Source organism: Drosophila suzukii, chromosome X (assembly GCF_043229965.1).
Source record: "Drosophila suzukii chromosome X, CBGP_Dsuzu_IsoJpt1.0, whole genome shotgun sequence".
Taxonomy (NCBI): Eukaryota; Metazoa; Arthropoda; class Insecta; order Diptera; family Drosophilidae; genus Drosophila; species Drosophila suzukii.
The window spans coordinates 17945875-17959548 of record NC_092084.1 but is presented as its reverse complement, the minus strand read 5'-3'; the positions used below and the strand labels follow the sequence as shown (position 1 = coordinate 17959548).

General features: G+C 42.7%; 1 protein-coding gene across 1 annotated transcript; it reads right to left on the bottom strand.

Moving 5' to 3' along the window:
* Positions 1-2732: 2732 nt before the first annotated feature.
* Positions 2733-8911, bottom strand: dtn (transmembrane protein 132C dtn). Its single transcript, XM_017067737.4, has 13 exons — positions 8299-8911; positions 7777-8069; positions 6599-7714; positions 6330-6535; positions 5768-5927; positions 5298-5698; positions 4769-5127; positions 4287-4706; positions 4091-4226; positions 3906-4029; positions 3421-3847; positions 3109-3365; positions 2733-3004 (listed from the first exon to the last, which is right to left on the bottom strand). The coding sequence occupies exons 1-13, from the start codon at positions 8351-8353 to the stop codon at positions 2990-2992; spliced, it is 3969 nt and encodes a 1322-aa protein (XP_016923226.2). The 5' UTR covers positions 8354-8911; the 3' UTR covers positions 2733-2989.
* Positions 8912-13674: the final 4763 nt, after the last annotated feature.

The window sequence follows — 13674 nt, the reverse complement described above, 5'->3', positions numbered from 1 at the left end:
TCCATTCGAGTTATGGATCAGCTAAGACTAAGTTTTTAATGGAGGGAGGCTGTTTTGTTTCCTTTTTTTGTTTTTACTGTCTGTCTAACAAGCAAGCTTGGAAGAAAGCCTGTGCTAAGCTCGATGCTAGCCGAAATCAATCGCTGGATTGATCACCGTACTTCAGGGCGTGTGGGTAAAGTTATATAAAGTTATACATATGGCACTGGTAAATGCTGGAAGCTTCAATAGGCCTAAATCTCACTTTCACCAATGGCAGTGCAGCTCGACTGAGAGTGGGTGTGTATACGTTTTGTTGTGCGGACTAGGATCGGGGATATGTCATATAGTGCTATATATACTGTTACTGGGTCACAAAGAAAGCAGGGGCGGAGCAGCGGGAGGGGGCAAACAATTGAATCTAGTTATACATATATATGCTAATGATATTACAGGTCGAAATCAATAGGATTGTGATGTGTCCTTTGTGTATGCGTGTGGTTTTTGCAGTCCTTAGATCGATAGAGAGCAACTCAAGTTTAAGTTTAATAATATGCACAGTGCGTTGGCCAGCCATAGAGCCAGGCTGTTGTTTCAAAATGTAGTTAACTTCTTGATATAAGCATCATATTGCGAGACTACTCGATCATAATCTCAGCCACAACTGCCTATGGCCGCGAAACGCACTGCACTCTTAACACGTTATGTACAGTACAGTGCAATAAATGTCCAAAAGTCTTTTTTCAAGGACTACAAATTTAGTTTACAAACAATGCTTTCTCGTGCTTTTCATTCTGGGCCTTTCGCGGCCTTACAAAAATCAGATATAGATTGCTTAATTTCGTTTACAATTGTTTGCTTTGCTTTGTTTTGTTTGCTTTTTGTTATCGTTTCATTCAGCTTTGTTTTGTTTTTGTTTCTCATTTCTTTTTTTTTTTTGGACGGAACAATTTACAACATATGATTATGAAACAATGAGAGAAACGAACATAATACTTAGATGGCCTCTAAAATATAAACTAATCGGATGAGACACTTATACGTACAGATACAGCATACAGATACAGATGTGGTTATAGGTCTTACAAACGAAAATAAACAGACTTACACAAGAACGAAAGAAGACAAAATACGCGATTAGTGGCTATAAGTATGATTTGCTAATGGAATGAAGTAGCTCTTGGGTGCTATGATATACATATATCCGTTTAGTGTCCGTACATATCGATAAGGAAAACGAACAGATGCAATTACATATAGATACGTGTTGATCGGCTTAGAAAGAGAGCGCGCGTGTGACACACAAGTGAGTGAATATATACTTTTATATATATATCGTAATATATCTCTATATAGATAGGGGTATGCTAGCCATTTTAGGAGGAGGAGGACTTGGCGTATCCTGGCGGCATTTGTTTTATCCTTGCGTGTTACGGTGTGTGTGTGTGTGTGTGTGAGTGTGTCTAATTTCACTATTCAAAATATGGCTTTTCAATTTGGATTTGAAGCAATTTTGCACTTTTTCCTTTTTCTCGTTGGTAATAAATACAATAATGATAATCATAAGACAAGATAATAATAATCGTAATAATAATAATGATAATAAATATGCACGTATGCTATAAATATGGTAAATTTGTTATATAAAGCTTGGATCGCTCGGTAATATCATATAATATTTGGTAACACATTTCCCCTATTTGTGATTCTGTTCGGTTCGGTTTTGGGGTTCTGCTCTGCTTTTAGCTTCCTTTTCAATGCAATCGATCAAATAAAGCTCATAAGCGTCTATATATTATTTGAGTTGTGTTTTTGTGTGTTCCTCTTCTTTTCTAGTTTAGTTTTATGATTGGTATTAGGTATTAGGCTTCAATAACCAACTTATAAAGCGATGTTTTCTGTTCGAGTTTTCGTATTAGATAATGCAGCATTTTGGGTTATCTGTTATCTGTTCGATTTTCTTTAAATTTAGCGCGCGCTATATAATCATAAATATATATATATATTTATATATTTGTATAGAGCTTGTATATTATTCAGTTTTTAAGTTCTAGCGACTTTTGGGAGCGGTGCCCGGCACATTTTGGAAACTCTCCTCTTTTCTCTATTTCTCTCTGTGCTATCTCCCTCACTTTCGCTTTCTCTCTATCTCACTTTCTCTGGCGCACACACACGCACACACAAAATGCACTCACACTCACACACACAGACACAACAGAGAGAATCTATAGGATATGCAAGATCGGGCCGAGATCGTGTGAATATAGAGAAGTTGAATGGAATCAGACGGATCAGACGGGACATGCGACATTATCTAAAGATGCGTGTGTGTGAAGCGTAGAGAATGGGAAAAAATGTCTGGACTAAGCTATGCTTTAGATGGCTGATCCTTAACTACACCATAGTACTTATGCAGATACTGATACAGATACAGTTACAATTACAGAGATATAGATAGTCGATACTATATGTGGTTGCCCGTCGATTCCGATTGTGTCAGGCACGCGCTCCTCGAGATACACTTGGATTATCTCCACGTTTACATATGCCTATAGGTGTATGCTTTAATATGAACTTAGCCTAGCAATAAATATGTTTCTCCATCGACGTATTTCCGTTTCCTTGCCTATTTTGCCAGCCTTTTTCGACCTCAGCATGGATTGTTTTTTGTTTTAGTGGGTGGAGCGACCCCTCAAGGTTTCCTATTAGAGTACTGGGGGATATTGCTAGAATTGCTTGTAGACCTGTGCCATGTTGACGTCTAGAACTGCCTGCTCTCGATGTCCAACGCTCCGTCGTAGGCATCGAATGCTTCAGCTTCTCCATCAGCCAGCGGCAAGGTTGTTGGCTTGGTTGCGGTGATTGCTGTGGCCGTTGCCACTCCGGCGACCAGCTCGTCGAGCAGCTGCATCTGCTTGCGAGTGGGCGAGTTTAGAGGTGTGGCAACCGTCTGATATCGGTGATGGAACGTGGACAATATCTCGCGAATTTTAGCAATGATCTCCTGTACTCAGGCATTTGACTCCTGCGAAAGGCAATTAGTCCATTAGAGTTGCAAATTACAACGCGGAGTCTTTAGATTATGATGGTCATACAAAGAATGCAATAAAAATCGCACTATTTACTCACCTTTAGGTTGTCAAAGTAGTGCATGATCTGCTCGTAGTCCATGTCGAGGTCGTCCAGTCCAAGACGCTCTCCGGGGGCGACGGACTCATCGACGGTGGCCGAGAACATCGGATTGCCCACCACGGTGGCGCGCTTGACACGCGACGATTTCGTGGTGGGCTCCTGGCTGACGGCGCTGGGAGGCAGCCGCATGATCTCGTCCGTTCCATTCGAGTTGGCCGCATCCCCAGTGCTGCTGGCCATGCTGTGGTTTTCTGCTGGCATCGTTAGGATGTCAATATGTTAACTGATTTGCTTGTAAATATAACCTACCCTTAGCTTTGCCCTGGACTGCTGCTGTGGACGGCGTTGCCGGCGAGGACGCGGCTGCTTTGGTAACTCTCTTTGGTGTTAGCGAATCGAACTGAAACGCGTTCTTCTGGTGCGGATTCGTGTACTCCACCAGCTTTTCAGCGTTGTGCAGCTCCTCGTGTTGCAGCTGCTGCTGCTGTTGTTGCTGCTGCTTAATTTTGTTGTGAGCCGCCTTGATGAGTGGCTCCTGGCTGAAATTGTGGCTGTGGCTATGACTCCGCTGATGCTGGTGCGGGTGGGGATGGGCAGGACCATGGGCCAGTGGATGGGGGCGTTCTGGAGGCGGTTGCTGATTCGGCTGCTGTGTTGGCTGTGGGTTGGCATTGTTGTCGGTGCTCTGCAGATGCTCACGTTTGTACAGCTGGCTGTGTCGCTTGTTGGGGGCATCCTGAAAGTGTACATTTACGTAAGTTGCATTAATTCAGAGCTCATAGTTTAGGTCTTACCTTTACGGATCCTGAACCGGGAACAGGCTGAACCGGCAAACAGGCTCTGGAGCCCACATTCCTATGCGGCGGCACTGGTGGCTTGTAGTCCAAGGCGTTATCCCTGCGCTCGTTGGCCAGATAGCTGCAACAGATTTCCAGATTAGAGTGGGCTGAGAGGGACACTACCTAAACACAATACTCACTGGTCAGCATGCTGCTTGTTCAGATTGGAGGCCGGCACAATATGCGTCTGTAGCTTGGGCTGTTGGTCAAAGGAACTCACGCGTCGTCCATTGTCGTAGTTCACAATGGGATTGCTGGTAATGCGCATGCGGGAATCTGTTTGAAAAAATACTCCGATTTAGTATGAAACAGGGTGGAGTACAGATGAACTATTACCTCGTGGATTTAGATGCGTATTGGATTCAGCCACAATTGACTGTCGGTCGATGGTGGAGCGTCCCAGCCAGACCCAATCGTGGGCGTTCGTAGTCGACTCCTTCAAGCGCACATCCCGGAAGCCACCCGATCCTCCCGACCCATTGCCCTTGCCCGTCGACAGGGGATCCAAGCCAGATTCAATCATGGCTGGCCGGAATTTGGATGCGTAGACCACGCAAGAGATCACAAAGACAATAATAGCGAAGCAGAAGGCCGTGAGTAGGACGTACATGCCCAGCTCCATGGTCGTCATGGTACCAGTGCCAGCAAGGCCCTTGCCATGATGACCCTTATGGACCGCTTGAATGCTGCCACGATGTTGCCGTGCCTGAACAGTAGGTTCATAGAGCTGGCTGGAGTCCCGCAAAGGGATGCCCACTAAAAAGGGGTTGTATAGGGATAAATATTACATAAAAAACTATAATCAAAGCTGCACCCACCTATAATATCAGCCAGATCACCCGTTTGCCTGTAGTTTTTCCGTTCCCTGCCCACAGTGCCATCATTCTGGATCGCCTCCTGCTTGCTCACGATATCCACATTGTTGAAATCCACTTCGATCGACGCCAAGGCACTGGCCAGCGGCGCTGCATTCGATTTGTTCTGTTTGGAGCTACTCAAAGTGCCTCGTCGCTGGCGACACTCCTCGGAAAGCAATAGGGTCACGCGCAGCAGGTTACCATTGCCCTCGCCCACGGCTATGACCCGCGGATGATGGGATGCCAGCATAGGAGCAAAGGCCACCACCTCGGTGTCCAGACTCTCCACCAGCAGAAAGTAGTCCTCCACGGCAATGTCCCTACAAGAATAATTGAGCGTGCGTTAAAAGACTGTTTTTCATATGGTTTTTGCTTATTTTAGAAAAATATGATGTACTTCTTTCATTTAAAAATGTTCATCGAAACGGATTCGAAGGATGTGTAAAATATAGTATAGAATATCTCTCTCATTTATATAAAGTCCACTCACCGCAACGGAGTCTTGGAGCCATCGGTGAACTCCAGATCGATGTCAAGCAGTCCCTCCTGGTACTGAGCAGTCAGTTTATGGGTGACGGAGGTCTCCGCCAAATAGCCGTTCTCAATCGTGTTGTCCGGACTGATTGTGAGCTGCAGGCCCGAGATGACGCGCACTATGAGTTTGGAAAGGTTGACCTTGTCGCTGCCCACACGGATCTCCTTGGTGCCAATTACACGACCCGTAATGGGTGACAAAACCTGCACATCGGTGCGTCCCATGGACTTGCCCTGCAGAATACGGCCCTTCAGGGAGGCAATCTTGGGATCGGCCACACGAAGCAGCGGCTGCACCAGATCCGTCACCCTTAAGCCTGTACGCCGGGAGATAAAGTAGCTGGTGCGTCCAGAATTCTGTTCAGAGTGGAAAACAGCAAAGGATTATAATATCTCGTGGTTTTTGAGGGACACACAAAGTCTCACCTGATCCACTGCCAGGAATTTGGCGTACACTTCCACGGGACTTTGCTGATAACGAGCCCGACAAACAGTCTTGTCTGCTCCCAGATTATTATAGTAGTTGGTGCCATGCTGTCCCCAAACGTAGGACCTCTTCTTTCTTCGGCGCGACTGCTTGTTGTGTCTTAAATATGGCAAAACCGGATGGGTATAGTTATAATTAAAACTGTATGATATTTTGAAATTATAAAGCCTTATTAGTTATGAGTATTATTATCACAATTCATTTTTAATTCCTCAAATTATTTATAGTTTAGAGATGAAGAGAAACAAAGAAATGTTTATGTATTTCTTGAAAAGATTAAATGACTGGAAACTATTAAAATCAGCTTCATAAGTGGAATACAAACTGTTATAGTATTTCCATTTCCACAAGAAAGATTTGTAAGTGAGGTAATACCTCTAGACTTCTATTTAAAATTTTCGTTTGGTGGTTGTTGACTTAATAGAAGTAATGAAAACTATAGTATATGTGGGGTTCCAACAAGTCCTAACTTTTTGACTTCAAAGAGGTAAAAAGACTTACAGATAGTGATTGTCATCTGTTACTTTCCATCCTTTGATTTGCGAGAGACGGAAATCGGATATGTAAACCTCCAGCGGGAATTCGGGCATCCAGACGATGAACTTGGCCACGCCCACATAGGTACCATACTTGACGATAACCGAGGCATTCGAGGAGCCGCGCTGCTCGGAACCATCCACATAGACAGAGCTGCAGGAGGAGGAAACCTGGGAGCAGTGGGTTGATTATTAATCAATCCATTACAAAACCGACTCCAATTCCAAACTCACCTTGATCACACTTTCGTCTTCCGCGTGACAGGAACTCTGGAGCGTCACATCGGCCACTTTGCCCGCCTGCGAAACGATAAACACCTTCATGGCCTGGGCCACTTGTCTGCCTGTCAGCACCGCCGTGTTCATGACCTCCCAGATCTTGGCCATCGGCAGCACCGCCTGAATGTCATCCTTGTTGATCTCCAGCTTGGCAATCAGTCGCTTCTTGTTGTCATCGGGTATTACCAGCTCCCCGGAGTCCTTGTCTTTGGGCGTGTCGTAGACATGGGTCACGGACCACACAATCTTGCCGCCATCCACAATATCATTGGTGTCCTCGGCCACCTCGAGCAGCCATGAGAACACCTCAAATACCTCGCTGGTTAGATTGGCTCCAGTTTCCAGACTGGATTCGGCCTCTTTGCGGAAGGCAGTGACACGAGCGGTGGTGTGCTTGGGATTCTCCTTTTCCACAGAGACGCTCCACTGATCCGTGGATGCGGTGGCGCCCAGAATCCTCAAGCCCGCCTTGACCCGGGCTCTCACCGTAAAGGCGGCCACCCGCTGATCGGGATATTGATGCAGAAAGACTGGCACATGGAGACGGGACAGTGGATACAATGGGTGCTGTGGCAGCAGGAAGGTAACGGCATCATCGGCGCGCAGCATGCGATATGGAGTCCTGGCGGCTAGCAGGGGCACCTGAGCGAAGGTGGTCAGCGGTTGGATCTGCACCTTGGGTTCGCATTGCTCGGGGTTCCTCAACGGAGGTTCAAAGACACTGTAGGAGACCTGGGCGTAGCGTTGCGGCACTTTGGGTGGCGCCTGGCCACTGCCATCTTGAGTGGGCGCCGGGAGCTGTGGCCACCAGCCAAGGGGAACCACCACCTCGGCCACGCAGACACCATCCTCGCCCTCTGGCATGCAGCGTCCCTTGAGGGGCTGCTCGGAGCCCATGGCCACGTGCAGGAGCACACACACCTTCTGGCGCTGCAAATGACCACCAGGATCGGCTCCGGCATGGAAGAGTACCCGAAGAACGGGAGCATCCTGCGAAACGCTGGACCGAACCAAATGGGCCGAGATGTCCAGGTGCATGTTGGGTTGCTGGAGCTCCAGTAAAGTGGCATTCTATGGGTGTACAATAGGATGAAGAGGGGTATTTTTCTGACCGAGATTAGGGGGCTACTCACGTTCATGTAATCGCCCGACTGGCTGTCCATTGTGTCCGGCACAATGTAGCGGGCTGGCACCGTCTGTTTGGTGGAGAAGGGTCCGTAGCTGGCGCGAATGGACACCGGCTGTGTGGTCTCCACGACGGTGAATCTGTCCAGGGACAGCACGGAATCGTAGGAGGATCGCTGCCGGAGCGGTGGCACCGCCGAGGATGTCTGCACATTGGCGATTTCCGGCGTCACAGGTGGTTGGCGGGCGTGCTTCAGGAAGAAGCCGCTGTCCGGCGCCTCGAAGTGCACCTCCACGGAGTCTGGCGGAGATTGGCAAGTGAATTTCCAAGGGTTTTTGGGGTAATGAAAAGATTGGATTAGTTGGTTAATGTTTGGTAATATCGGACAAGGAGGGTTTCCATGGGGCGGAGGTCACCAGCCCACCCACTTTCCCCGTCCCCTTCACGCTCCTCCTCCTCCACCTACTCCTCCTTTTCCTCGATTTATTGAACCAACCCCCATTGTTTTTCTTCTTTTATTTATACTTACATGCCAACGACAGCTGCAATGCAATTATCAGGCAGTATCTCATCATCTTGTTCATGTGCAGGAATCCAAAATATAGCGAAATCCTGAAATCCTGTGGCCACCCACTCGCTAATTTGCTAATTAACTGTGTCCGCACTCTCGTTATTTTCAAAGTTCTCTCGCGCTCTCTGGTTGGGCTTGTTTAACCGTTTTTAGGCGTTTATCGTGCCAAAAGTTAACCGTTAATTCGCACTTTTCGTCCTTTTTTCTCGCTCAGCAATCCGCAGCACATCCTTTATTGATTCTTTCCAGTGTGCCCACACACCAACACACACCCACACACTCACACGCTGCTCACACACACAACCGTGGGCCTCCTCGCACACAGATACACATGCACATGCAGGTATAGACACATCTTCTCCTGCAAATCGCGCAGTTTGAAATTAATTGAACTGGCCAACGAATTCGACTTTCACTCGTTCCGCTTTTCACGCGCTGGCAAGGAACTGCTGGGCTGGGAAATCGGAAATCCCTCTATTGACGCCCTAAAGCATGCCTCTTTTCATTCAAGTCTCTCAGAATTTAACACAAATAGCGAACATTTCCAAACACCCAAGGGTGGAGAAACATCGAATCAATCGATTGATTCGATAAATTCGATAGCACGGTATTCAAAAATACGGTCACTCTGACATGTCCGGAGGGTGTCTTGGCTAAGTTAGAACAACCTACCAACATTTTAAAGAGACCGTTTGCGACCTATCGTCTATTGACGACTTACAAAAAATGCGAAAATTGGTCAAGAAATACATTTTTCTTTAAGTTATTGGGATCGTTAGCATAGAAAGCAAGCTGCTCAAAACAGTCGGTCTTTTAGCTGTACGCCTTGATTTGACTAAACTACGATTGAAAAACTGGAAAGAAAAATCGTATTTTTGGCTAAAATCTGAATCTCGTATTTTTGACCAAAATAGGAAGCCTTTTCTTTCGCCCTAAAAATTCAGTTTTTCGGCTGCTACAAAGAAAATAAACGTCAGATCGAGGAATGTCATACCTCGTTGAGCTCGTTCCTTAATTTCCAATCGATTGGCATAAAAACCTGAAAATTTTTAACTTTTCACATTTTTCGAAAAAAAATGCTTAACTTGGTCAAAAAATATATTTTTCTTAAAGTGGTTGGGATCGTTAGCATAGGAAGCAAGCTGTTCAAAAACAAATAAGAATTGGTTAAATTCCTTTAAAGCAAAAATAATGAACAGAAAATTTGGCACTACGTGGACTGCCATCCACAGTGATAAAAATTTAAATATAACATTTTAATTAATAATAAGAACTTGAATAAAGAGCTTCTAAGCTAGGTCATTTTACCTGTAATAATATTTTTGCTGGACCACGACGTAGTAGTCGTAGTCCTAGCATAATATTTGCAAATAATCGTAAAAGCTTCTTTAAAATACACTTTTTTTATTAAGTTTATAAATTGCGCGCGCCCATCCGAATTTTGGTATTTTTCTCTAGTTCATTTTTGCGCTCTTTGGTAGCTCGATAATGTGGCCCACAACAATCAAAGTATTCGATACTCTACAATATTATTCATCGGCTTTCGATGGAAAAGTATACCACCTAGCTCATTTTGTTCTTCCATCCATCGAGACATCATCACTCGAGCTCTCCTATCTGTGGCAAGGCTAGTGAATTAAAACCATTTCTGAAACCGCTCAGAAATTTAGTTTTAATTGATAATGAACCATTTTTGATCGTTATCTAATTTTATTTTATTTATTTTTATTTGTGCTGAAAAATTATATTTTATTTTTATTTGTGCATTCATTCCTGATTGATAACCACTAGAACATGAATTTGACACACGCTGGACTTGTTTCTTTCAAATGCCTTCTTAAGTTCGGCAGGATGTCAATATCAGCTTTGAAATGCAATTTCAAATTGTTGGAACACTATAAAAATTTACCCAAAATACTGGACGGTCTAAAAGTTAGGATTTTGGAAATGATTGTGTATTTTCCACGCTGACTCCCGTGCCTTCCTGTAGTACATCTTCAGGTAGCAGCGCACGAGCATCCTTGTTTGGGTGTGATTTGTTTTTGGGTGGAAATTATCGGCGCTTTAAAGTAAAGATATTTGTGCTTGACCACGACGTAGTAGTCGTAGTCCTAGCATAATATTTGCAAATAATCGCAAAAGCTTCTTTAAAATAAACTATTAATATTAAGTTTAAAAATTTCGCGCCCATATCCGAATTTTGGTATTTTTCTCTAATTAATTTTTTCGCGTTCTGGTAGCTCGATAATGTTTCCCATTCGATAATTCGATACTCTACAAATTCATCGGCTTCCCATAGAAAAGTATACCACCAAAACCATTTTGTTCGACCATCCATCGAGACATTATCACTCGAGCTCCCCTATCTGTGGCAAGGCTAGTGAATTAAAACTATTTCTGAAACCGCCCATAAATTTAATTTTAACTGATAATGAACCATTTTTGATCAGTATCTAATTTTATTTTATTTATTTGTATAATATTTTGTGCTGAAAAATTATATTTTATTTTTATTTTTGCATTCGTTCCTGATTGATAATCACTAGAAAATGAATTTGACACACGCTGGACTTGTTTCTTTCAAATGCTTTCTTAAGTTTGGCCGGCTGTTAATATCAGCTTTGAAATGCAAATTCTTTATATCAACGTCGTCGTTCGACATTCGTCTCTTTCTGTGGTGATGGACAGAAATCGAGGAATGGGCCACCTTTCTAAATTTTTTATGTACAAGGTAGTTCTACTTTATTTTTAGATACCGAGACAAGCCCAATCATTTTTTTTTTGAAATCCTTTATTGTTCAATACTATAATAATTTAACAAAAATATTGGACGATCTAGAAGACAAGATCACGCGCGAATGCCGCAAAGCATTTCATCGCGCGACGTTAAACACCTATTCTGTGTGTCTCTCAAGAATTCTAGTTAGGATTTTGGAAATGATTGTGTATTTTCCACGCTGACTCCCGTGCCTTCCTGTAATACATCTTCAGATAGCAGCGCACGAGCATCCATGTTTGGGTGTGATTTGTTTTTGGGTGGAAATTATCGGCGCTTAAAATAAAAGATATTTGTGCTGGACCACGACGTAGTCCTAGCATAATATTTGCAAATAATCGTATAAGTTTCTTTAAAATAAACTATTAATATTAAGTTTATAAATTGCGCGCACCCATATTCGAATTTTGGTATTTTTCTCTAATTAATTTTTGCGCGTTCTGGTAGCTCGATAATGTTTCCCATTCGATAATTCGATACTCTACAAATTCATCGGCTTCCGATAGAAAAGTATACCACCAAAACCATTTTGTTCGACCATCCATCGAGACATTATCACTCGAGCTCCCCTATCTGTGGCAAGGCTAGTGAATTAAAACTATTTCTGAAACCGTCTATAAATTTAATTTTAACTGATAATGAACCATTTTTGATCAGTATCTCATTTTATTTTATTTATTTGTATAATATTTTGTGCTGAAAAATTATATTTTATTTTTATTTTTGCATTCGTTCCTGATTGATAATCACTAGAAAATGAATTTGACACACGCTGGACTTGTTTCTTTCAAATGCTTTCTTAAGTTTGGCCGGCTGTTAATATCAGCTTTATGTTCCTGCGTTTGACCTTTTAGTAAAAATCCACACCCAGCATTTCCATGCTGCTCCCTCAGCACACAGTAATATATTGCGATTTCTGTGGTGATGGACGGAAATAGAGGACTGGGACTGGACATTTCTAAATTTTTTATGTACAACATAGTTCTACTTTTTTTTTTAGATACCGAGACAAGTCCAATCATTTTTTTTTAAAATCCTTTATTGTTCAATACTATAATAATTTACCCAAAATACTGGACGGTCTATAAGACAAGATCACGCGCGACTGCCGCAAAGCATTGCATCGCGCGACGCTAAACACCTGTTCTGTGTGTCTCTCAAGAATTCTAGTTAGGATTTTGGAAATGATTGTGTATTTTCCACGCTGACTCCCGTGCCTTCCTGTAATACATCTTCAGATAGCAGCGCACGAGCATCCATGTTTGGGTGTGATTTGTTTTTGGGTGGAAATTATCGGCGCTTAAAATAAAAGATATTTGTGCTGGACCACGACGTAGTCCTAGCATAATATTTGCAAATAATCGTATAAGTTTCTTTAAAATAAACTATTAATATTAAGTTTATAAATTGCGCGCACCCATATTCGAATTTTGGTATTTTTTTCTAATTAATATTTGCGCGTTCTGGTTCGATAATTCGATACTCTACAAAATTATTCATCGGCTTTCGATGGAAAAGTATACCACCAAAACCATTTTGTTCGACCATCCATCGAGACATTATCACTCGAGCTCCCCTATCTGTGGCAAGGCTAGTGAATTAAAACTATTTCTGAAACCGCCCATAAATTTAATTTTAACTGATAATGAACCATTTTTGATCAGTATCTAATTTTATTTTATTTATTTGTATAATATTTTGTGCTGAAAAATTATATTTTATTTTTATTTTTGCATTCGTTCCTGATTGATAATCACTAGAAAATGAATTTGACACACGCTGGACTTGTTTCTTTCAAATGCTTTCTTAAGTTTGGCCGGCTGTTAATATCAGCTTTGAAATGCAAATTCTTTATATCAACGTCGTCGTTCGACATTCGTCTCTTTCTGTGGTGATGGACAGAAATCGAGGAATGGGCCACCTTTCTAAATTTTTTATGTACAAGGTAGTTCTACTTTATTTTTAGATACCGAGACAAGCCCAATAATTTTTTTTTTGAAATCCTTTATTGTTCAATACTATAATAATTTAACAAAAATATTGGACGATCTAGAAGACAAGATCACGCGCGAATGCCGCAAAGCATTTCATCGCGCGACGTTAAACACCTATTCTGTGTGTCTCTCAAGAATTCTAGTTAGGATTTTGGAAATGATTGTGTATTTTCCACGCTGACTCCCGTGCCTTCCTGTAATACATCTTCAGATAGCAGCGCACGAGCATCCATGTTTGGGTGTGATTTGTTTTTGGGTGGAAATTATCGGCGCTTAAAATAAAAGATATTTGTGCTGGACCACGACGTAGTCCTAGCATAATATTTGCAAATAATCGTATAAGTTTCTTTAAAATAAACTATTAATATTAAGTTTATAAATTGCGCGCACCCATATTCGAATTTTGGTATTTTTCTCTAATTAATTTTTGCGCGTTCTGGTTCGATAATTCGATACTCTACAAAATTATTCATCGGCTTTCGATGGAAAAGTATACCACCAAAACCATTTTGTTCGACCATCCATCGAGACGTTACCACTCGAGCTCCCCTATCTGTTGCGAGG